Here is a 22602-nt window from a genome sequence, read left to right on the forward strand (position 1 = left end):
ATTGCCTTGATGATTGCTCAAAATGCTCAAAATGTTGCATAGCAGCCCGACTTTTCCTGTTCCTTTCACGAAGCATGCCCATTGACCCCTCCCTCCCCCTTCTCCGCCTTCTCCTCCAACCCCGCCACAACCTTCGCCCCATCCCTGACATCCTCCCCCGCCACCGGCGCCCCCTTCGCACTCTCCTTGATCCCATCCAAAGCCGCTCCGGGGCTCAAACTCTGCGTATTCGACCGCTTAGGCCGAAAAGGGTTAGGCGTCGAAGGCCTCGAGCTCAGGAACTGCCCCGTCCCAATCAGCACCCGCATCCCCCCTCAATTTCAATAGGTAAGATGCCCACTCACCGAACTCGCCGCACTCAACAGCGCAATCAAACTCGCCTGCACCACGTCCTGATGCACGCCCACGCCCCACACCTTCTGCGCCGAGTTCGCCGCCGTGCACTCGATGTACGTCGCCGCTTTCGTCTCGCGTCCGGCGCCGATGGAGTGTTCTTTGTAATCCGCCACATCCAAGTCAATCCCCAGCGTCTTGAGCGCGTTGGCCAGAGAGGAGAGAGCACCGTTGCCGGTCCCCACGATATCGTGCTCGGTGCCGTCGATATCGATCACGCCGCTGAATTTCCGGCGCAGATTCGTCGAGGACGACGTCTTCCGCTCGCCATCGGCGGGGGGAGGGGCGGGGGACGCGGAGCGGTCGGCGGTGATGTCGTAGTCGACTAAGTGGAAGCGGGGGTTGCGCTGGAGATGATAGGCGTCGACGAAGAGGTCTTTGATCTCCGTCGGCTGCAACTCCCTCCCCAGCATATCCGTTTCCTTCTGCACGATCTTGCTAAAAGCCACTTGCAGCCCTCGCGGCAAGTCGAGTTCGAGCTGGCGCATGATGATCCATGCCACGCCGCCTTTGCCGCTCTGGCTGTTGACGCGGATGATAGCCTCGTAGTTCCGTCCGATATCCTGGGGGTCCAGAGGCAAGTACGGCATGCGCCAGGGGTCGTCTTTGCCCAGCCCCTCGGCCTTCCGCGCGTTGAAACCCTTCTTGATCGCATCCTGATGACTGCCCGAGAACGCACAACACACCAGCTCCCCGCCATAAGGCGCGCGCGGATGCACGGGGATTTTATTGCTCTTCTCCACAATCTCAATCACGGAGTTGATGTCGCTGAAGTCCACCCCCGGGTGGATGCCCTGCGTGTACAGATTCAGCGCCAGCGTGACCAAATCCACATTCCCCGTCCGCTCGCCGTTCCCGAACAACGTCCCCTCCACACGATCCGCGCCCGCCATCTGCGCGAGCTCCGCCGCTGCCACCGCACACCCGCGGTCATTGTGCGGGTGCAGGGACACGCACATTTTCTCCCTCTCGCTCATCTTGGTGCAAAAGTACTCAATCTGATCCGCGTAGACGTTCGGCGTGCTCATCTCCACCGTCGCCGGCAGATTGAAGATAATCTTCTCCTTCTCACTTGGTCCCCACGCCGCCTTCACAGCCTCGCACAGCTCAATGACAAAATCCGGGTCGGAATCCGAGAACGTCTCGGGCGAGAACTCGTACAACCACTCCTCCACCCCACTCTCGGGGTCATCTTTCGTAATGCTCCTCGCGTATTTCGTACACTCGACCGCCAGCGCGATCTGCTCCGCATTCGACGCCCCAAACACCACCTGCTGAAAACACGGACTCGTCGCGACATACAAATGCAGAATCGCCTTTTTCGCGCCCTTCAAACTCTCCACCGTCCTTTTGATCAACTCCTTCCTACAAGGACTGAGAACCTGCAACCACACATCCCCCGGCACCACGCCCTCCGTACTGACCAACCTTCTCGTGAAATCAAAATCCGTCGCGCCGGACGAGGGATACGAGATCTCAATCTCCTTGTACCCCAACTGGACGAGCAGCTGGAAGTAGCGCCATTTCTGCTCGCCGTCCATGGGGTCGACGAGGGATTGGTTGCCGTCGCGCAGGTCGGTCGCGAGCCAGCGGGGCACTTTGTCGAGGGCTTTGGAGGGCCATTGGCGGTTGGGCAGGTGGAGGGGCGTGAATTTGCGGTATTTTTTCGAGGGGTCTTTGAGCCTGCGGTCTTGTTGTTAGGAGGAGGTGAGGGTGAGGGATGGAGGGGGAGGGTACATGGTCATGTTGAAGCGTTAGGTGGGGGTGGTATGGCTGTAGTAGCCGTGGTCAGTGTTGGGTCTCTCAGTCCGAAAGTGTTGCTCTTGTATAGCAAGTCAAGTCAAGCTGTCAATCACAGGGCGCGAGAACCCCAAGTCACTTTAAAGGAAGGATTTCTTCGGTATGAATCACATGCCCAAATTTTCCCTTCCATTGACGTTGCCCGCTCTCGAGAATGCGGGGTGAGGTGACTCCAGCTGCAGGGTCAACTCCTCTCACAAACACCGGCTTGTCCCCGTTGGCACTACACGTGTTCAATACTTTCATGCTGTCCCGTGAGTTGGCTCTTGCTGACATTGCTCACTAAGAATACCTGTAAACATCTGTATTGTTACTATCTAGCGCTAGCTATCTGTACTCTCCACAATCCGGCGACCGCTGCGCCCTGTGGAGGGGGGTATCACGCATGTGTGTATATCTTCAAGTCAGTAAGAGAGCCCTCCCCGCCTCAACAACACCCCTTCCGCATCCTCCCACCCCATCTCAACCTATGTCCCGCCCAGCTGCCGCAGCCATCACTTAGGTTTGGATCACTGCTCATACCAAGCCGGCACACTCCTCCTCGAAAACATCTTCATAAAACTCTTCCGCTTCCCCAGCCTAGACCCCAAACTCCTCGTCTCCTCCTCCTCCTTCGACGAAACCGGCACGGGCGGCGGGCGCATCTTGCCCTTCTCCCCCCTCTCACCCTTCTCGCCCTTCTCCTTACTGTTACTAGGCAAAGAGGGCGTAGCGGTAATAGTGCTCCTTCTCTTCGCCGTATTCGCCTTCCCGCTCGCTCCTGCGCTCTTCGCTGCCGGCGCGTCTTCGTCGTCATCGGCATCGGCGGAGGGGGAGGTGGTGCGGATGATTGGGTTTGAAGGGATGGGAGTGCCTTTCTTGCCGAGGGAGGAGATGTTGTCGAGGTAAGTGTTTTTCGCGCGGGTCTCGGTGGGGAGGGCGGAGGGGGTGGTGTTGGTTATGGTTGGACGAGCTGTGGCGGGGGTGATAGACGACGAGTTCGTGCGGAGCGCGCTTGGCGGACGGGCGGAGGTGGAGGTTTTAGTGGTCGGGGGAGGGCCGTTGATTGGTGTAGGGCGTTTGGTCATGGAGCTGCGTTGGGGGGTCTTTTGGCTCTGCTGGGATTGTTGCGAGGCGAGATGAGGGCGGGGTGTTGATTTGAGGGGTTCTTGAACGGAGGTGGGTTTGGAGGACGAGCCGCCGTCGAAGGTTTTGGGTCGTCCGTTGGGAAGGCGGGCATTGTTGCCCGTGAGAATTTCGGTCGAGATGCCATTCATGCGGAGGCCGTCGAAGCCGCCGTGCGCGGTCGATGGTCGGCCATCCTTCTCGCTCGAGCTCGATTTGTGCTGGAGCTGGGCTGGAGGCGTAGGTGATGGGCTCTTCTTGCCGTTCGTCATGTTGGCCGTCAGACTGCCATTGCTCTTGTTTTCACCGTTCAGCGACGAGTTGCTCTTCGCAGGGAAGGTCATGCTCCTCCTCGTCGCATCCTTATTGGCGCTCTTCAACCCATTCTGATCGTTCACGCTACTCCGCTTCTCCAACCGTTCTGCTTCACCCGACATCGTCTGCCCATTCATTGCCAGATAATCTTCCGGTATAGGCACGAACGTCACAATCCCACGTTCCGACGGCACCTTCATCGCACCCTCCATGAACGATTGTATCATCGCCGCATTCCGTCTGTTCGTCGAAGAACTCATCTGCGACGGTACCGTAGTGATCGTTAAATGATAGCAGGGGTCGAAGTTGCCTCCTAACGCAAGACAAGCGCTATGATCGATTCGAATCAAGACGCATTCCTCAGGCCTGTTATACCGTCCGGCCAGGTGGTATGACAGCTCCGTGACGAGGTTGAACTCATCTTTGATCTGCCAACCAACCACCAACGTCAGCGAACAGCATTCCCATCCCACATCCACATCCATCCCAACTCACAATGACATTCGTCTTCAACTCCGCAATCACCGGACTCTGCCTCTCCTTCACCCCATCCATCGCGCCCTCCTCGTAATACTGGCTCCTCCGCTTCGCACTATCGCCGTGCGAGGCACTCATCCCACTCCCCCTCTCCCCCGGCTGCGTCAACCTCAACAACTCCCCAAAATCCTTCGTCGACGAATTCCCAGCGACAAAATCCGCGTACTCCGACCCAGGCGCACTCTTCCTCTTCCACGCATTCGCATTCACACTCGTCTTCTGCTGCTGGTCCTGCGAGGGTGTGGAAGTCAGAGCAACGCCGTAGGAGGACGAGGCTCGCTTGGTCCGGGCGGAGTCGGCGCCGGCGCTCATTGGGCGTGTTTCTCGTTCGTCGTCGTCGGTGAATTTAAAAGGCGGGTGAGGGGATGGGGAGGGAGAGCTGGCAGATGGCGGCATCATGGGTGTGATGTGCGGTAGGGATGTGGGATCGGGATGTGCAGGGTTTGACAGGGGTTGGGAGACTAGGATGGAGATTGAGATGGAATCTCGGGTTGTTTCTTCTTCTTCTTAATCTCGCGGGCGAGTCAGCTGCATGCGTATTGCCTGTTCGAGCTGTTCGTCGGGTGGACGGTGTATACAGTTGCAGTATCTTTGTTGGAAGTCTTGTACAACACCCCAAATGGATGGAACATGAAATGTTGAAGGCGAATGCAGACCCATCTCTGTTCGAAGCCGGATTGCGGAGAAAGATCGACGCTCTGCGCAGATAGACTTTGACAGGGGCAGGCGAGAGGGCAATCACATTCATCACATGCTGTCCTCACAGTGATGCTCCATCTCCTCCGCGGAAACCTTCACGGCACTTCACTTCGATGAGAGCACAGCAATACGCACCCCGCCGAGGCAGCGAGAACACCAGCGCGCACGAGGTCCGGCAGCCATTGGTCCTTCTCTCGCCGCACTGCCGGAACCCTGTTCCAGTTCCGAGCTGGCGGGTGCGAGTTTAATTAGAACATCTCTTCAGGTCTCACCCGCCGAAGAGATGAGATGAAAGGGTGGTGTCGCCAACAGTGTCAGGTTCAGTATCTCACACGAGTCCGCAAGGCTGTGCCGTCTGAGCAGTGATTGGAGTTGCAGATCAACAACTCCCATCTCATCACATGAAAAGATCGTCCCTGCAAGATACTGTATGGACCAAGCCAAACAAGCCTTTCGGCCCCATGCCCGCCGGCCCATGCTCCCGAACCGCAAATCACAACCACGCATCTCATCTCATCTCGTCGAAACCCCGGGCGAAATCATTTCTCCCTCGTGCAACGTCGTCTTCAGGAATGGCCAGCCGCGCCTGGATGCTGCAGGATGCTCACTGATATGGAAGGGGCTCCGATTGCTGCCCCCGAGCCCATCGCCGTCGGTGTCGAGTATACACCGATACACTGCATGGGAAGCAGGCCCTCGTGCCTGACATGTGTGACCGAGAGGCAATTTGCCCCCAGCTGGGCGGGGATGGACTTGAGGGTGATGAGAGAGAGTGGGTGTGAAGACATTGGACCTCTTGGATTATGTCTGCCATGAGAAAAGCCCATCAACACCCCGACTCCAGGCCAACCAGCCAACTGCAGCAACAATTACCGCTCGCTGAAAAGCAAAGCAGAAAGCTCATACCCCCAAGTACAACAACCACCTACCGCACAACAGCATGCGGAGCATCCGACCCACTCCCCTCCTTCACCAATGTAATCATCCCATCCTCCTCCCGCACCACCCTCCTATCCCCCACCATCTCCGACTGCTCTCCCCCGGCATATCTCTCGTCTCCGCCCATGTACCCCGACTGCGGTTCCCCCTCCTTCACCAGCGCAACCGTCCCATCCTCCTCCCTCACCATCCTCCGATCCCCCACCATCTCCGGCTGCCGATCCCCACCATACCTCTCCTCGCCCGCCGTAAACCCTTCTCCACCCACATGTCCCGACTGCGGTCCCCCCTCCATACTCTGCCGCTCGCGCTCCTCTTTATCCTTCTTCGTCTGATTCGGATGCATCAACCGCTGCATCAGCGTCGGCTTCTTCTCCCCTTGCTGCTCCGCGCTCTTCTTGTGCAGGTGGTGGTGTCCGGACTGATCGGTGGAGACTTTGTTGGATGGGGACTCCGTGGAGGAGCGGGTTTGGGGGGAGTCGTAGGAGGAGCGGTCCTTCGGGGAGTCGTAGGACAAGCGTTGGAGTTCGGTGGTCGTGGGTTGCGGAGTGATGGGGCGCTCTTGGTTGTATTCGTAGGCGCCGTAGCCTGCGGCGCCGGTGGTCGCTGCGCCTCCGGCCAGGGCGGCGTCTCGGCTGTAGTTGGGGTCTTGCTCGTAGGTCTGCTGAGGGTAGGTCTGTTGAGGGTAGGTCTGTTGAGGGTACGATCCAGTCGTAACAGGCTCCTTCCCCTTCATCTTCTCCGGCTCAGGCTTCACTTTTGGGTCCATAATATTCGCCATATTGCTCTCATGCGGCCCAATGGTCTTCGAAGCCGGACCCGTGTCGTTCGGGTCATCGCGCGTCCCCTGGTAAACACCATATCCAGCAGCACCAGCCGCAGCGCCAGTGCCTCCAACAATCGCGGCGTCACGGCCATAGTGTGTCTCTTCTGGCTGCTGCTCGGGCTCAGTCCTAGCGGGCACCGATTCGACATATTTCGGCTTCTCCTTCTTCTCGAGCTTCCTTGGCTTCTCCTCTTTCGGCTTCTCGTACTTGTGCTTTTCTTCCTTCGGCTTCTCCTCCTTCGGCTTGTCGCTCTTCATCTTCTCCTTCATCTTGTCCATGGTACTTTGCTCCTGCTGAGGCGGCTGCTGTGCAACTTGCTCCCTCGCCTGGTCGCGGTTTGAAGCCTCGTAGATGCCATATCCCGCTGCACCAGCGGCAGCAGTTCCGGCGCCTGCGTACGCGGCGTTGCGACCGGTGTGAGACTCTTCAGGCTCAGCTCTGGTGGGTTGCGAAGATGCATACGGCGAGGGCTGGGTAGTGGCTGTGCTGTCAGTTGTCTGAGACGTCTTGTACTTCACGGGGTCCCTAGTAGCGTCATATAAACCGTAGCCAGCTGCACCAGTTGCCGCTGTACCTGCACCAGCATACGCGGCGTTACGGCCGGTGTGCGACTCCTCTGGCTCTGCCCTCGTGGGTTGAGAAGATCCATACGGCGAAGGCTGAGTGGTGGTGGTGCTGCTCGTTGGCTCAGCCGCCTGGTACTTTACAGGGTCCCTCGTAGCGTCGTATACACCGTAGCCAGCTGCACCAGTTGCGGCCGCACCAGCGCCAGCATAACCGGCATCACGACCAGTATGAGACTCCTCCGGCTCTGCCCTCGTGGGTTCATAAGACTCTCGCTGTGTCGGCGGAGCAGTGCTGGTGATTGTCGACTGCTGAGAGGCAGGGTCGTGCTTGTGGCTGTTGAATGGACCTTCAGTCATTGTAGCACTTGTCGTAGGCACATCGCGGTCCTGCGGTGGCTGGTTGACATCATCGCCTTTGGTCGCTTCATAGGCACCGTAGCCAGCAGCGCCGGTTCCAGCAAGACCAGCACCGGCCAAAGCTGCGTTGCGGCCCGTGTGAGATTCTTCCTCCGGCTCGGTTCTAGCAGACTCCATGGTGCTGTACTCTTCTCTGGTCGGCTCAGAACGAGTCGGCTGGGCGCTTGTAGGCTGAGTGATGCCGGAGGCAGTCGAAGCTGGGTCATGCTTGTGGCTGTTCAGCGGGCCGCCGGTGGTGGGCTCGCTGTAAGAGGTAGGAGCAGCACGTTCCTGGGTCGGTTGGCTCGGAGTATCGTTGTCCTTGGTGGCTTCGTAAATTCCGTAGCCAGCAGCTCCCGTGGCAGCAGTAGCACCACCGGCGATTGCCGTGTCGCGCCCTAGATGAGAGTCGTCCTCGGGCTTGGTGGACGTGGGTTGCATAGTCTCAGAAGTCGACGGCTGAGTGATAGTGTCTGCGGTTGACTGTTGCTGGGTTGGGTCATGCTTGTGGCTGTTGAAGGGACCGCCAGTGGTTTGCTCTGTAGTACCACTTGTCGTAGTCGGAGCACTGCGATCCGGCAGCGACGTATCCCTCACGTCTTCCGGTCTAGTGGCCTCGTACGCACCATAGCCAGCGGCTCCGGTAGCTGCGGTCGCGCCACCTGCGATTGCTGCGTCACGACCAAAGTTTGACTCCTCCTCAGGCTGGGTCCTGGAGGTAGTAGCTGGTTCGGTCCTCGTAGGCTGTGTAGTTGTGTTGGTGATGGTCGACTGCCCAGACGCCGGATCGTGCTTGTGACTGTTGAACGGTCCTCCGCTGGATCGCTCGGTGTCTGGAGAAACCGTTGTAGTAGGTGCACTGCGGTCCTGGGTTGTTTGATCCTTGACATCGTCACCTCTTGTAGCTTCGTAAGCTCCATATCCTGCGGCCCCAGTACCTGCCAAAGCACCTCCAGCGATGGCTGCGTTGCGTCCGGTGTGCGAGTCGTCGGCTGGCGCAGACTCGGTAGAAGATGTGACTGGAAATCCTTCACCACCAGGATGACTGGTAGACTCGGTCGTAGTGCTGGGCTGGTCATTGGACCTCAAATGATCGTAGCTCAGATACGTCCCGCCCGCCGCGGCGCCCCCAACGCCAGCACCTGACGCTAATGCCGATCCGCTGCCGATGCCACGGTCAGCTTCTTCGGCTGGCGTCTGTGGGAAGGCGCCCGGCATCGTGTGAGGGTCTTCGCCCGTCTCTGTGGGAAACTCACCGGGCACGTGTCCGCCGATTGATGAGCCACCAACGGGGTATGCTCGATCCGTGTAAGTTGCGTTGGCGACATCCTCAGCGCCAGGCTTGTTCTCTTGAGCCGCGAGTTCGCTCGCACCTACTTCGGTTCCAGTGATGGTTCCTGCGCCGGCCAGGCTGCTGTCGCGTGGATAGCTCGATTCCGTGGGAGGCGCTGGGTTGCTGGACTCGATCTGCTCCACTGTCCGGTCTGGCCCTTGCGGTTCGCCTGCCACACCACTCGGCAACTGGTACGAGCGAGCAGTGTACGTGGAGTCGGAAACATCATCGCCTCGATTCTCCCGTTGGAAGCTTGACGTCGTAGGGTCAGCGGTGGTCGTGCCCTCCGAGCCGCCTTTCACACCGAGCCCAGCTAATGTAGAGTCTCTCCACTGGCTAGAATCTTCTGATGACGGCCTGTGTACAGTCGTTAGCCGACAGCAGATGCAGCTTGTGAGGGGAGTGGACGTACTGTGCACTGGTTGAGGAAGCTGAGGGTCCCGTGGTCGGGTTGCCGCTCGATGGTTGCGAGTTCTCGTACATGACGTCGTCATCCTTGGACGAGCCAGGGGAGCTATTCGAACGTCAGCAGCTGTCTAGAACACCTGCGACAAAGCACTTACAAGACTTTCTTCAACTTGTCCATACTGCTGGCTGGTGGTCTCGACGACGCTGGTGGGTGAGGTGAGGGTTACGAGTGGGTATTAGAGTTGGAACGCGTGGTGAAGGTGGAGGAAGAGGTGAGGTGAGGAAGGTGTAGAGGTGCTCGTGGCCAGAACAAAAGAGAGCTTTGTGTAACTGCGGGGCTCTACTGGAGAGACATTCTACGTCACCTCAAGGAATACAGACGCGCATCTCTGCCTCAAGCACGAATCACGAGTGCGACTAGCTGTCAAGATCGTGCTCCATGTGCCGTGTTTGCGCCTCACCGACCAGCGCCTAGGCCAGCTAGACAGCCACCGACCGCATTGACCGCATTGATGTTGCTGGATCTGGCCCATGTGCTCGGTATCGAAGCAGGGAAGTGGGCAGAAGCAATAGAGATCGCTGCTGTAGCGGTCGATCAGGCAGATCAGCCACAGACGAAAAGATGGTGGCAGTGTGGAGTCGCTGGCGCATGTCAAGAGACCGCCTCACATCTCAGCCTGATGTGGTCGAGACATTGGCCGCTGGAGGGGTATCATCACAGACAGGCCGGATCGCTTTCCTGGCCCTGTGCGTCGAGGCAGTCCGTTCTCGCCACGGCTTTGGGACTGAATGGACCTCCGGCGCTAGATATTCGAATGGTCTCGTTCAGAGCATCTGCCTTGCCAACCAACGGACGTGGCCGAGAGCAGACAGAACAGAGCTTCTAGGTCCTCGTGACCTGATAGCTTCCTGATGGTTTTGGACTTGCGAAGGGCATGATTCGTTACACCTTGAACAGCCAGATACCTCAGCTCGGGTACCGGGTGCGGACGGGAGCGGACGGAACAGAGATGTGCTGTGCTCTGGCGTAAGACGCAAAGGGGCACTGGCTCATTGAGTGTATATATCCCTGGCCTCTACTGCACGAGAGAAGCAACACGACCATGGCAAGCTGCGATGATACAGAGAGCTCGACGATAAGCCGATTACTGTATCGCGCCCACTCTCTCACGGCCAAGGCGGCGATGGCGACTGCTTTGGCCGACGCCGAGGATTTTATGCACGGCTAATGCACGCCATCTTCAACATTTCATCAACACGCGGCTGTCAGGTACCACCTGCCTCCGTCTTACCACGTTCTACACAAAGGACTGTCGTCGCGCGATACCGACAGCGCTTCTTCCTACGCTCCTGTGAAGTATTGCTAATCTCCTAGAGAGACTCTTTCACCTTCGCGCATCCGCGGGATCTGGTTGATCCTAAACTGCACGCTGACGACTTCACGGCTCGTTCGTCCCGATCCCCCACCACTCGCGAAGCTACCGACATGCTACCCTCCACTGCAAGGTCCGGTATACCTCCGTCTGTTTCCGTGTCCGTTGTTTCTTCCACTCCAACCTATTCTTCCGGTTATCATCTTTCGCTCCTTGTACATTTCTTCCTATTCCACTTTCTTACTCCTCAAGGATGTAGACCGCATTGAACAACGCCTTAGATCTCATCTCCACTTCCCTCGAAACCATCCTTCTTCTGGCCTGCTTACTGGACCACGGGTGAGACCTGGTCTACCTTCAAATCTACCACGGTCAGACATCTGGACCTGAATTAGAGCAGACGTGTTCCACGATTGAGAGTCAGGACCGACACGAGACAGCCAATCTCCTGCCAAACAACCGCAGTTGCCTTCCTCTAGCCACGCGATCTCTGGGAAGGTCAGCCCTACAACCATCCGCTGGTACTTCCGAACCGCAACCTCACAACCGCATCCGACCCTTACCTTACCCTACCCCCCTCACCACCACCCACCATGGGCGTCCGCGAAAAAGCAAAGAACCTCTTCAAATCCAAATCCCGCACCTCCTCCCAACCGAGCACCAACTCCGGCTCTCCTGACCGCTGGCCCAGCAACGTCTACCGCCCCGACGAACCCATGCCGCGGCCCAAATATCGTGCACCGCCGAAGAAAGAGCACAAGGAGAAACTCGAAGCGTTCAACTTCGCTGACGCGTGGCGGAAGAAGAGCTTCCAGAGCACGTATTCACCCATGGGGACACGAGCGCCGAGTAGAGTGCCGAGCGCTGCACCGTCAAGGCGGACGAGTTTTCTGAGTTTTGGGAAGACGAGTCGGAGTACGAGTGTCAGCAGTGAAATGGGCGCTGGACAGCAGGCGGGAGCGAGACAGCGGGAAGGGCACGGAGCGGCGCTAGCGACGAGGTTGAGCACAGAGGTCGAGCAGGAGGGCGACGACGACGTGGGGAATGGTGAGTTGTGAACGAGACAACGCCGTTTGGGGATGTGGGGAAGGTTGGTTCTGACGGAGCGCAGTGGGCTTGTCGCGGGTGCAGACGAGAGAACGGGAGAAAGAGCGGCCCCGGACGGCGGAGGATGTGAGGGCGCAAGAGCAGATGGAGGGTTTGGAGAAGATGGATACGGTCACGGCGAGGGATCATCTGCCTTTCTCCGAGCGGGATTTGGCGCTGGCGATGTCGAGGACGAGGTTGGAGGTTGCTGCGCAGTCGTGATCTGTGGTGATGATTTCTGGCGTGTTTGGGATGGCTTTGTTGCATTGCGTTGCATTGCGTGGCATGGGCTGAGCTGGGCTAGGCGCAATCGGTTTTTGGTTTTTGTGGAAGCCAATGGCTTGGACGCCGGCGAGCTGTACAGAAATGCATCCAAGGCGGAACATCCGATCGCATACGATAGACGAAGCGCAGAAGCGCGGACATATCTTGCAAGTACATACATGTATAGAAGGCAAGAAGCCTTGCCATGGCGGCACGTGTATATGAATCCAAATCTTCAAAACACCTTCTATGCAAGAAAGTACATGGGAGCACTCGTTGGTCTGGCAAGATAGTCAATTCATGGAGTACATCTTTCCACTACTCAGCTCAGTACCTTGCTAGCATGTCAACACTGCCTCGCATGCCGCCTGAACGGCTTCCACCGCCGTCATTTTGATTTTCTGGGACGGCAGAGCCTACTGCCACCGCGTCTGCCTCGTGGTGATGGTCCTTGCGAGGAGGTGAAGTCGAGATAGAGTCGGTCGCGCCTTCCTCACTTGTCTTTCCTCACATTTAGGTAGAAGTCTATGTCGACCTCACCTTGTACATCACTCATCGTCGTCGGCTTGCACGAAAGGGTTTTCAATCTCCTCGCTCCCGTCCTCTGGGGAGATCAACACCAGCAGCGTCCCTCTGGCCACCAACAGTCCGAGCGAGCGTGTGCTCATATTGCCCTCGTCGTCTGAAGAGGCGGTTAGCACGAGGTCAACGCGCATCATTCGGGGATTGTGAACCTCTCGTGATCTCCTTCACGTTGTCCAGAACCAGGTTCATCAACTGATCATGTCCCTTTAGGATGCCGGTCACTAAGGGAAATCAGTGTGTGTCTTGAGTCCGCCGGATTTGTACCAAGCTCACCCTCTCGCCCGCCGTTAAACTTCACCGTAATGGACTTGTCCATGTACTTGGCCAGATCCAGGATGTTCTTCTTCTCCGTCGACGAAGAATGGCCACCCCGTCCCCCATGGTCGCCACGACCGCGCGAGCCTCTATCTCCCCGGCCCCCACGGCTTCCTCTGTTGCCGCGATCAGACATTGTCAAGATCTGTTATCGCATTGGTCTGTGTTGACAAAACGAAGTCCTGGTCCTCCTTGAATTCTGCTCAGTGGTTGCGACCCCGTCATGTGCGATGCCAAAAGTGATGGCCCCGTCACGACTTCTGATTTCGGCCTCAGCGTCCCGAGGGGTGGAGCGGAACCCTCACTCTGGGAAGCATGTGCATTATCACGCTCGCGGTGGACGAGAACTTGCAAAAGTGGCGTGAAATAGTGTAGCAAATGGCGCGGCCCCCTCGCCGGCCAGCTGGAGGTATGTACTCGTTGGTGGGAGCCCGGATAGGGCGGCCCAGGGATCGAGAGGGTGAGGTGGGGAGGCGCTGGCGCAGCTAATCGCGGCGAACGGCTGGGCTGCTGTGCGGGCGGCGAGGCGGCGTGTGCCCCGTGGTGCGATCCCCTTCCCTCTTTTCTGCTGGCCCTTTCCCCTTCCCCTCTTCCCCTTCTCCCACACCGGCCTCGCACACCCCATGTACAATGGACTCCACCACCGAACCCCCCGCCAACGATGCCTCCGCCAAACGCAAGCGGAGTCCTTCCGCGTCGCAACCACCCACTGCACCGGCGGCAAAGGTGTCGAAAACCGCGAACCAGCTAAGCATCAACTACCTCGCCCGGCAATCGCAAGAAGACCTACCCTTGATCAAGAAAGAAGAATCACTACCCGACCTGCTACACCTGCTGTCTCAGTATAGCAATATATTGGACCGGCACGAGTCTCTGGCCTCCAACCTCGGCGCACGGCCACTGGGACCGATCCTCATCAAGCGTTTCGAGCGCTGCTTCGATGCGCCGCCGAAAGTGGTGGCCTCGCACCACAAGGGAGCCGCGAGCAACCCCGAAGAAAGCCCACACCAGATCACATGGCTCGAGGTGATTGAGTTTGCTCGCTCTCACCCAGCCCAGTTCACGCTCAGCACATTCTCGGAAGGGAAGAGGGTCTGCCAGTTCTACTACCCGCAGAAGCAGCTTCGTGTCCAGGTCAGCGAGGAAGACTTCCTCTTCATCAACAGCGGTCGATGTCAAGAGCTGATACCGCCGCTGCCGATATGGGAGGATGAGGAGAAGGAGGTCGCGACGTGCGATGTGCTCGAGACCAAGCTTAAAGAGCTCACCAATGCTGCGGATATGGTCGCTGCTCGGACTAGACAGCTGAGCCACAGGCTGAAGGGCAGGAGAGCGGCGATACTCGACCGTAGGGCGGAAGGGGGCAGTGGGACACCAGCTAAGGCTACGGCACAGCAGACCACCACTGCACCACTTTCTACCGGCACTCCTAGCTTCACATCGGTCAACCTGATCAACGGTAGCGCGCCTGCCGAAACGGTGGAGCCGGTATTGAGCTCCTCTTCGAATGTGCGTAGCGAGCTTCTTCGCCACTTCGAGAGCCTACCGCACAACCAGAACCAAGGACGAACGCAGCCGAGGAATCAGTCAACAGCGGCTCCCACCGCAGCCCAACCTACCACGGAGCAGGAGAACGGCGCGGCATCTAATGCATCCTCGCTGTCACCTGTGCCACCAAACGCTTTCGCCACCGACTTCATGAGCTACTACACTACCGATACCCCGTCGGCCTCGCGCCCGCCCGCCAGCACCGCGCCACAACGGCCTCCTTCGAGTTCTGGTCAGCAAGCCTATGCGGCAGGGTCTGCGGGCAAACACAACTTCAGCCGGCCATTGCCGCCAGCACTCGAGAGCAGCCAGCCATTCAGGCCTCTCTGCCAGGCGCACATGGACGCTCTCCCCCGCGGCACGCGCGTCATGCCACCATGCGACCGCTGCCGCCGTCTCCGGATGGATTGTGTCAAGAACTTGACGTCCTGCGCAGGCTGCACGCGCAAACATGCTAGGTGCCACTGGCGCGATGTCTCACGGGAGGAGCTGGGTGAGCTCGACCATCTGATGGAGTCGGCGTACACTGCCACTGCATCATCGCCCACGAATGGTATGGCGCTTGCACCAGCCAACGGTTACTCTCATGCTGGCAGTGAGCTCGATGACGCTCCTCACGATGAGAGTGATGACGACGACAGCAACCCGCTGGAAGACCTGGAAGCGCTTGAGGAGAAAGAGGATCGTGAGAGCGAAGCTGCAGCTGAGAGGATGAGAGAGGATGAAGAGGATCTGCGTCAGGCGAGGGAGAAGGAGGACGAGGAGGGCTTGCGCCAAGCTAGGGAGCTGGCTCGTCAGGGGTGGGAGGAGAGCCTGAGGTCTCACCAGGGCGGTCAGGAACCAGAGGGCAGTGACGCTGCTGCTCCAACTCATTACCCTGAAGGCGTTGCGATTGCGGCGTATACTCAGCCTGCTAGCGACACTGCTACGACACACGGCGACGCAGCAACGTCTCCGCAGCTCCACGACAGCATTGTTCCTGTGAATGCTAAACCTACTCTTCCTGCGCAGAATGGAGTCCCAGAAGCAACGCCTTTTGCGCCTCAGGAAGTGGCTCAGCTACCGACCGCAGCCATGTTGCACGATCAGCCTGACGCGAAGCCTCATATCCTCACTGCAGACGACCAACCAGGCGGACACGGACAAATGGGTCTGAGTGGTCATGTTGTCAGCGACCAACCGACACCTCCCTCTAAGAACACAGGCTTTCGCGCTGTCAACGACTCTACCTCAGCGATGTCCTAAGGGCCAAGATGGTGACCCGAGTCATCACATGCGCTTGCAGTGTAACGGTTCGTTCCTTACGTTTGTACGACATGCAATGGCGACAGGCGATGTGATCTTATGCGCTCGATGATTTTGTCAGGCGATGTTTGGGTCTGGTCCCTTCCGCTGTGTCCGAGGAGACACCTCAGTGCGCTCTGTTTTGCCTCCCGGGCCTCGTTTCGTATATCGATAGAGCGTTCCTCGAGGATGGAACTTGCTACTCGTACCTGTATGTATGAGTGGTCCCAACAAAAGCGAGACCTGACTGCCGACCAGCATAGCTACCAAGAATTCAATCCTTCTTCCTCACCATCTCACTCATTTTTCTTTCCAAGTTTGTGGCACAAGTGGCCGCTTCTGTTGTGCATCCCAGATTGCCTACAGCGCGTCACCTGCCAACATGAGCCTCCAGACTCTCCGTTCGTGAGAACACTTGTCTGGCTGTCGAGCATAGAGTGCCGAGCCGCTCTCGCAGCCGACGACGATGATGGACACTGGCTGCCCGCATCGTCGAGGCCGCTATAGGCAAACGCAGGAACAGCAGAGCTTAAGGTGCGCAAGCCTGGTATGCATACCAGAACCAGAGTTGACTTCTCCACAGCCCGCCGTTGACGTCCCACAACTTCCTCCGAATCGGCGTCTTTCCAGGCGCATCGCCCGTCTGCTGGAGATTGGAGCCCTCCCTGACGATGCGGGCACGCAGATCACTGGGCGCGTTCCTGAGCGGGCCGTCCGTCAGCGACTGCGTGTGTAACTTTCGACGCAAAAGTGCGGCCGCTCGCCAATGCGAGCGTCGGCAAGGAGCGCAGACGCAAAGAGCGCGGTGGGTCCTGCGCAGCAAATTCTTCGACCCCCTGGCAACATATCGGAGGCGGGCATCTGGCTCGAAAGTTGGTCGATGTACATGTTTGACTGGGATGAGGCTCTGATGAAACGTTTGTCGATGCCCGGCGATGGCGCAAGAACGGGAGGCGGGATGGTATGGAGATCAGGAACGCGCAGCAGTAGCGTCGCTGCGCACTGGCACTCGAGCATTGCGTCCAAGATGAGGACGGACCGTCCAGTCGCATTGCGATGTCGGACTGTACCCAAAGATTCCTCATTTCCAATACTCCGTCAAGCCGTTCGGCGCTCCAGATCGGGGTGAAATGGCTCGCAGGTCGGCCTCTGTGATTGAGATTCGCACTGTGGGTGTGCATGTTTGTGTGGAGACTGCGTCGCTTGAAGTTGTCGACCTTACGGAAGGAACCGGGCTCACCCCTGTCCGTAGGATATCCTGTACGACCACGAATGAACGCACCCACCATCTGGACCAAATGAGCGACGCTGGCTTTCTGAGGCACTCAATTATCCGACCGGCTCACAGGTGAGGTTGACTCGGCCATTACACAGATCGTTTAGTGCAATGCGGATGGCGACATTGACGGCTCGTCGTTCCACGAGATGGACGGCGGATACATGCAGGCACGATTCGCATCCCGGTGCTCTTCATCATAGCACAGCAGCAATCCCCAGACGCACGGGCTCTGCTCTACAAGCCTTTGGGGACGACTCAGCTCTATAGAAGGTGGGTCCCACGTCCAGGCACCGTCCGCTGTCGAACCCACAGCCCCACGACATCTAATCTGCGCCTATATCAGTGTCGCACAGGGCTGCGTCTTCCCGTATCCCGTAGATCCGGAAGCCTCTCTTGGCATATCGAAGCAGTGACGATTAACAATCCGCTCGACGGCTTGTTGAGAAGGGTCCAATTGCTGCTCGATCATTCCCTGAAACAGTCTCTGCGTACTGCCTGACCATCTGGTGTTGCTCGACAACAGCATTGCCTGACCGCCTGGATGGCGACGATGGCTTCAAAACGACTTGCGAGGGCATCCTCATGCTGCTCACACTCTTCACTTTCGTTGCTTTGTGCGCCTTTTGGGCAGTGGGGACATCAGGCCGTCGGTGGTAGGTGCCTGGGTGTGTTGCATTCCTCTGCGAGGCGTTTGGAGGCTGACGTTCCAATCATCAAGTTGACCCTCCACCAGACTTTCTTTACTCCAGGCTGGACCATCGCGGCGGGATCTATCTGCAGTACTAAAGAGGATCCGCAAGGGCAAGTGTCTGTGATATCTAACCTCTGCACCACTGCGACGAGCACACCACTTCAATCTGGGGCTTGACATCGAACAATCCGTCTTTCTTCAGGACAGCCGTTGGATTATAAGTTGGGCGGCCCCCCCTTGCTGTTTGTTTTGACAATCCGGCCGAGCATCTTGGAGATTAATCGCCTGCTGTTGCCGGTACCCTTTCGTTCTTGTGTGGGTGTTCACCATTCTTGCACTCGGGTGCAGTTGTACCTGACATACACGCTTGCATCCGAATTTCACTGACCTCGTCCAGTGACCTTCGTTGCCCGAACACCACCTTCGAGACCCTGACTTGAACGCTGCCGTTGCTGCTTCGAGAGAGCGAGCTCTTGACGATCGAGGATGTTCCACAACGGTAAGTCGACCTTTCTACTCAAGCCATTTCGCCATGATTTGCCACGGTTGCCCAGATTGAAAAAGCACATGCCTCCCCGTTGAATCGATCATTTCTTGATATCGGCTTTCAATCCGGAAAGAACACAACAGGCAACGCTCATTGGTCATCGGTGGCATCTTGTTTTGTATGTGATGGCGTTTGTTGGAAGCATAGGCACGAGCATCGACGCTGACTTTATCTTTCAGTTTGTACCATGTCGAATCTACAAACTCCCACCCGAACAAATCGTGGCTTGATCGTTCCCGGCATCGACACCACAAAGTCTTCATTGGGACACCCTTCTGGTGCTTTGTCTTATGGAGGCTTGCATACACCGCCTCAATCCGCGCACGAGAGCCGTCGGCCTTCGTTACAATATCCAACGTCGATGGATCTTCCCCATTCTGCCAACTCGTCTTCGTTCGGCTACTCACATCCCAGCACCCCTGTTCACATGACACACTCGAACGGTTTGTTGCCGTCCAACACGGGATCGCTTGAAGCGCAACTGGAATCCCTGAGCGCACCATCCGCCGTCCGCCGCGCGAGCCACTTTACAGTGCCGATACTGCACGCTCCTTTCGAATTACAGCCATCATCCATCGACGCAGACTACCCACATACGACGCAACAAGGTGACCCTTCGACCTACGAGTTCGATCTTGGCGTCGAGCTGCCAACCACTGAAGGATGGCGGCCGTCGCAGCAAGCAATTAACAGCTATGGTACGCAGTCGACCTTTCTCGGACCAGCATTGTTCCCAGCATCGCACAGCATGGCCCCAGACAACAGCCCGAGCCATGCGACGTTCAACAACATGTCATCGTCGTTCCACGAGTCGGTCAACCCGTACGACTCGACATACACCTCGGGGTTTCATGAGTACAACAATGCACAGCTATACGCACCTGCGCCTCAAGTCGTCGTTCCGTCACAACTCTCTCCGCATGACGACTTCGCATCCAACAGCTGGACGGAATACCAGCATGCGCAACCCGACTCTGCCCTCTTAGCAAGCAGCTTCGGCTCCCTCGGACCTGATCACCTGGACTATGACATGGTCGATCCGCCTAGCCCAGTCGAAGCATACTTCGCTCATTCAGAAGATGAAGAGTACATGACGATCAAGCCAGAGCGAAGCGTGACGCCATCGCGACGTTCCTCCTCCCGCTGGTCCACCATGACCAACACCACCGCCACCTCAGCTCGCTCCCGCCGTCGCGCATCGAAAAGGCTCCGCACGGGCGCGAAGAGCAACGCATGCCACAGCCACTACTCGCAGAACTTTAACTGCATCGTGCAATACGAAGGCAGCGGCTTCAAGATCGACGAACACGGCTCGGTCACGGTTGACGTCGCAATGTCGAAGAAACCGCATCATTGCCAACATGTTGACTCCGACGGCAAGCGCTGTACCGGGAAGTTCGAACGCAGCGAGCATTTGAAACGGCATATGGGGAAGCACTCGGATGAGAGGAAATACCCGTGTCCGCTGCCGCGTTGTCACAAGGCGATTCAGCGACCGGACAACGCCACGGATCATTTCAAAACACACCTGCGTCCGAAGGGCAAGGGCAAACGGAACGAGCATTTCGGCTGGGAGACGCTCGAGAACGCCATTTTGACGGAGTACAGCGACCTCAAACAGTGCACGAAGCTACTGACGAATTTACGACGATGGGTCACGAACGGGATGCCGGAGGCTTCCAGCTCGCGGAAGTGATGTCTGGCCTGGATTTACGAACGGCATCTTTAACGACTTTACGGCGGCTTGTGTTGAGTATGAACGACTCTCGGATCGTATTGCTCCGAGTTATGGGAGGCGCGCCGCCTTATCTCGGTAATGTTTTTGGATACTGTGGGATTACTTTTGCATCTTTGCTTGTACTCTAGTTGTTTGCGAGACGGATCGCCCCATGGTGGGTGTCGGCGGCGGCGGTGATGGCATTGGAAGATACCCTACCATAAGGTATGATTGTACAAGTCGAACAGGTTGTATGTTGCAACGAAAAGCATTGATCACTGCTGCGCCTTTCTGCTCCAACTTGATCCTGCTTCAGCATGGAAATAACGACCAGCCATACCAGCTCGTTACTCATCTGCGACACCGAGATAAGGTGCACGTACGCAGCAGAACAGGACACTGCTGGAAAGGGCGTATCTTTGGACGGAGTCGGCCACTTCAAAGCCCTGGATTGTAGTTTTAGTTTTTACATTAACGTGGTCAAAGCTACACCTAGATCACAGGGCATACACACCTACAGTCCGCGTGTAATGTGGTCTGATGCAGGCTGCCTTTAATCAGCCTGTTATATTCTACCTATCGATCGGCCAGGCGTTGGCCGAGGTCGCCCGAGCTGCTTTGAGGGAGTTGGTATATCGCTTGTTGCGTACTGAAACTCGCCAAACAGAAGTACCACGAGGAGAAAGGCCACAGAAACGGCCCTAGAAGCGTATATTCCGCACGCGATTGTCTGTAATTTACAAGCTTGCAAGATTAACACCATGTCGACCAACGGCGGCGGCGACATCGTCTTCGTCAATGCCACGGTAATCGATGGCTCCGGCTCTGACAGATACGAAGCAAACGTTCTCGTCCGCGAAGGACGAATCGAACAGATCTCAACAGGCAGTGCGCTGCCTACTCCGAACCGTTCGAACGCACGAATTGTCGATTGCGAAGCAGGCAAATACGTCCTATCGCCGGGTTTTATTGATATGCACGCACATTCAGACTTGAGTCTTCTGCACACGCCGTCTCATGAAGCGAAGGTATGACTACCAACTCGTCTTAAAGAGAAACGGTAGTTGACTCAGTACAGATCACACAAGGCTGCACAACAGAAGTCCTAGGCCAAGACGGCATCTCCTACAGCCCCGTCAACGACACCACGCTCTCCCGCATCCGAAAGCAAATCGCAGGCTGGAACGGCAACCCCACAGATCCACCGGACTTCTTCGACCGCTGGAGGTCCGTAAAAGAGTATCTGGATGTTCTGGACCTGGAGAAGATTGCTACTAATGCGGCGTATCTGGTTCCGCAAGGCAATTTGCGGATTTTGGTGAAAGGATGGGATTCCAGTCCTTGCTCTCCGAGCGAGATGGAGGAGATGAAGGAGATCTTGTCGAAGGCATTGGAGGAGGGCGCGGTGGGTATGAGTTCAGGACTGACGTATGTTCCGGGTATGTTTGCGGACAATGACGAGCTGGCGAACTTGTGCGAGGTGGTGAAGCAGTATGGCGGATACTACTGCCCGCATCATCGGTCGTATGGCAAGGGTGCGATGGAGGCGTATAGGGAAATGATTGAGCTTGCGAGGAAGACGGGGGTAAGGTTGCATTTGGCGCATGCTACGCTGAATTATCCTGAGAATGCTGGAAGGGCGGATGAGTTGTTGGGGATGATTGACAAGGCGTTAGGAGATGGGGTGGAGATTACTTTTGATACTTATCCGTATCTGCCGGGGAGTACTACGCTTGCGAGTACGTTGCCGAGTTGGGCTGCGGCGGCGGATGACAAGCTTGCTGTTCTGAACGATGAGGCTAAGTTGGAGAAGATCAGACATCAAGCGCTGGTGGAAGGGACGGATGGTTGTCATGGCTGTACGCTGGGCTGGGACATCCTCGAGATCGGCGGCGTTTCTGATCCATCGCTGGCGTCGAAGTACGTGGGCAAAACGTTGGCGCAGATTGCAGAGGAGCGGCAGAAGGATCCATTTGACGCATACATCGATGTGCTGAAGGAAGACGACTTCAACTCCACCATCCTGTCCCACTCGGGCCACGAGGGTAACGTCCGCAAGATCATGCGACATTCCAGGCATACCGGCGGTTCAGACGGGATCTTGACCTCGACGAAGCCGCACCCACGCGGTTGGGGGACGTTTGCCAGATACATCGGCCACTATGGTCGTGATCTGAAGCAGGGCCAGGTCAGGAACATCTACAGTCCAGACCGAAGTGACGAGTTTGAAAGTGTCGAGCCAGAGACCATCTTCGAAGGCGGTCTGGAGGAAGCAGTTGCTCATCTGACATCTCGTCCAGCTCGAGTCATTGGCATGAAAGATCGCGGTCTGGTCAAGGAAGGTTACCGGGCGGATCTCGTGCTATTTGACCCCGAGGAGATTCGAGATGCTGCCACGTTCGCGGACCCGAAGCAGCAGGCGAAGGGCATATGGGCGGTGATGGTGAACGGGGTCTTTGCCTTGGATGAGTGGAGGGCAACGGGGGCCCGCGCGGGGAGGACTGTACGCTCGAGAGGGAGTGGAGCCGCTTTTGCTGTGCAATGAGGTAGTTCAGCTGTTTGTTTGCATTTCCAGAGTCTAAACTCTGTCCCCCGA

At 57.3% G+C, this 22602-nt stretch overlaps 8 protein-coding genes across 8 annotated transcripts; 4 read left to right on the forward strand and 4 right to left on the reverse strand.

Moving 5' to 3' along the window:
- Positions 1-65: 65 nt before the first annotated feature.
- On the reverse strand, positions 66-2469 carry LEU4 (2-isopropylmalate synthase (Alpha-isopropylmalate synthase) (Alpha-IPM synthetase); the record flags this gene model as incomplete). Its single annotated transcript, XM_064805445.1, has 3 exons — positions 66-281; positions 345-2076; positions 2273-2469. The coding sequence occupies 3 exons, from the start codon at positions 2467-2469 to the stop codon at positions 66-68; spliced, it is 2145 nt and encodes a 714-aa protein (XP_064656550.1).
- A 233-nt stretch (positions 2470-2702) lies between these two features.
- On the reverse strand, positions 2703-4545 carry LTR77_008213 (uncharacterized protein; the record flags this gene model as incomplete). Its single annotated transcript, XM_064805446.1, has 2 exons — positions 2703-4040; positions 4108-4545. The coding sequence occupies 2 exons, from the start codon at positions 4543-4545 to the stop codon at positions 2703-2705; spliced, it is 1776 nt and encodes a 591-aa protein (XP_064656551.1).
- Positions 4546-5773: 1228 nt separating this feature from the next.
- Positions 5774-9495, reverse strand: LTR77_008214 (uncharacterized protein; the record flags this gene model as incomplete). Its single annotated transcript, XM_064805447.1, has 3 exons — positions 5774-9266; positions 9322-9423; positions 9473-9495. 3 exons carry the CDS (start codon positions 9493-9495, stop codon positions 5774-5776), a joined length of 3618 nt encoding a protein of 1205 aa, XP_064656552.1.
- A 1788-nt stretch (positions 9496-11283) lies between these two features.
- Positions 11284-11998, forward strand: LTR77_008215 (uncharacterized protein; the record flags this gene model as incomplete). Its single annotated transcript, XM_064805448.1, has 2 exons — positions 11284-11737; positions 11802-11998. The coding sequence occupies 2 exons, from the start codon at positions 11284-11286 to the stop codon at positions 11996-11998; spliced, it is 651 nt and encodes a 216-aa protein (XP_064656553.1).
- Positions 11999-12588: 590 nt separating this feature from the next.
- lsm7 (U6 snRNP-associated protein Lsm7) lies at positions 12589-13076 on the reverse strand (the record flags this gene model as incomplete). The annotated part of the gene is made up of 3 exons (XM_064805449.1): positions 12589-12722; positions 12775-12846; positions 12899-13076. The coding sequence occupies 3 exons, from the start codon at positions 13074-13076 to the stop codon at positions 12589-12591; spliced, it is 384 nt and encodes a 127-aa protein (XP_064656554.1).
- A 494-nt stretch (positions 13077-13570) lies between these two features.
- LTR77_008217 (uncharacterized protein) lies at positions 13571-15733 on the forward strand (the record flags this gene model as incomplete). Its single annotated transcript, XM_064805450.1, has 1 exon — positions 13571-15733. One exon carries the CDS (start codon positions 13571-13573, stop codon positions 15731-15733), a length of 2163 nt encoding a protein of 720 aa, XP_064656555.1.
- A 2495-nt stretch (positions 15734-18228) lies between these two features.
- On the forward strand, positions 18229-19985 carry LTR77_008218 (uncharacterized protein; the record flags this gene model as incomplete). The annotated part of the gene is made up of 2 exons (XM_064805451.1): positions 18229-18241; positions 18469-19985. The coding sequence occupies 2 exons, from the start codon at positions 18229-18231 to the stop codon at positions 19983-19985; spliced, it is 1530 nt and encodes a 509-aa protein (XP_064656556.1).
- Positions 19986-20767: 782 nt separating this feature from the next.
- Positions 20768-22551, forward strand: LTR77_008219 (uncharacterized protein; the record flags this gene model as incomplete). Its single annotated transcript, XM_064805452.1, has 2 exons — positions 20768-21034; positions 21085-22551. The coding sequence occupies 2 exons, from the start codon at positions 20768-20770 to the stop codon at positions 22549-22551; spliced, it is 1734 nt and encodes a 577-aa protein (XP_064656557.1).
- Positions 22552-22602: the final 51 nt, after the last annotated feature.

Source organism: Saxophila tyrrhenica (assembly GCF_035928015.1).
Source record: "Saxophila tyrrhenica strain CCFEE 5935 chromosome Unknown scaffold_13, whole genome shotgun sequence".
NCBI classification, from domain to species: Eukaryota; Fungi; Ascomycota; class Dothideomycetes; order Mycosphaerellales; family Extremaceae; genus Saxophila; species Saxophila tyrrhenica.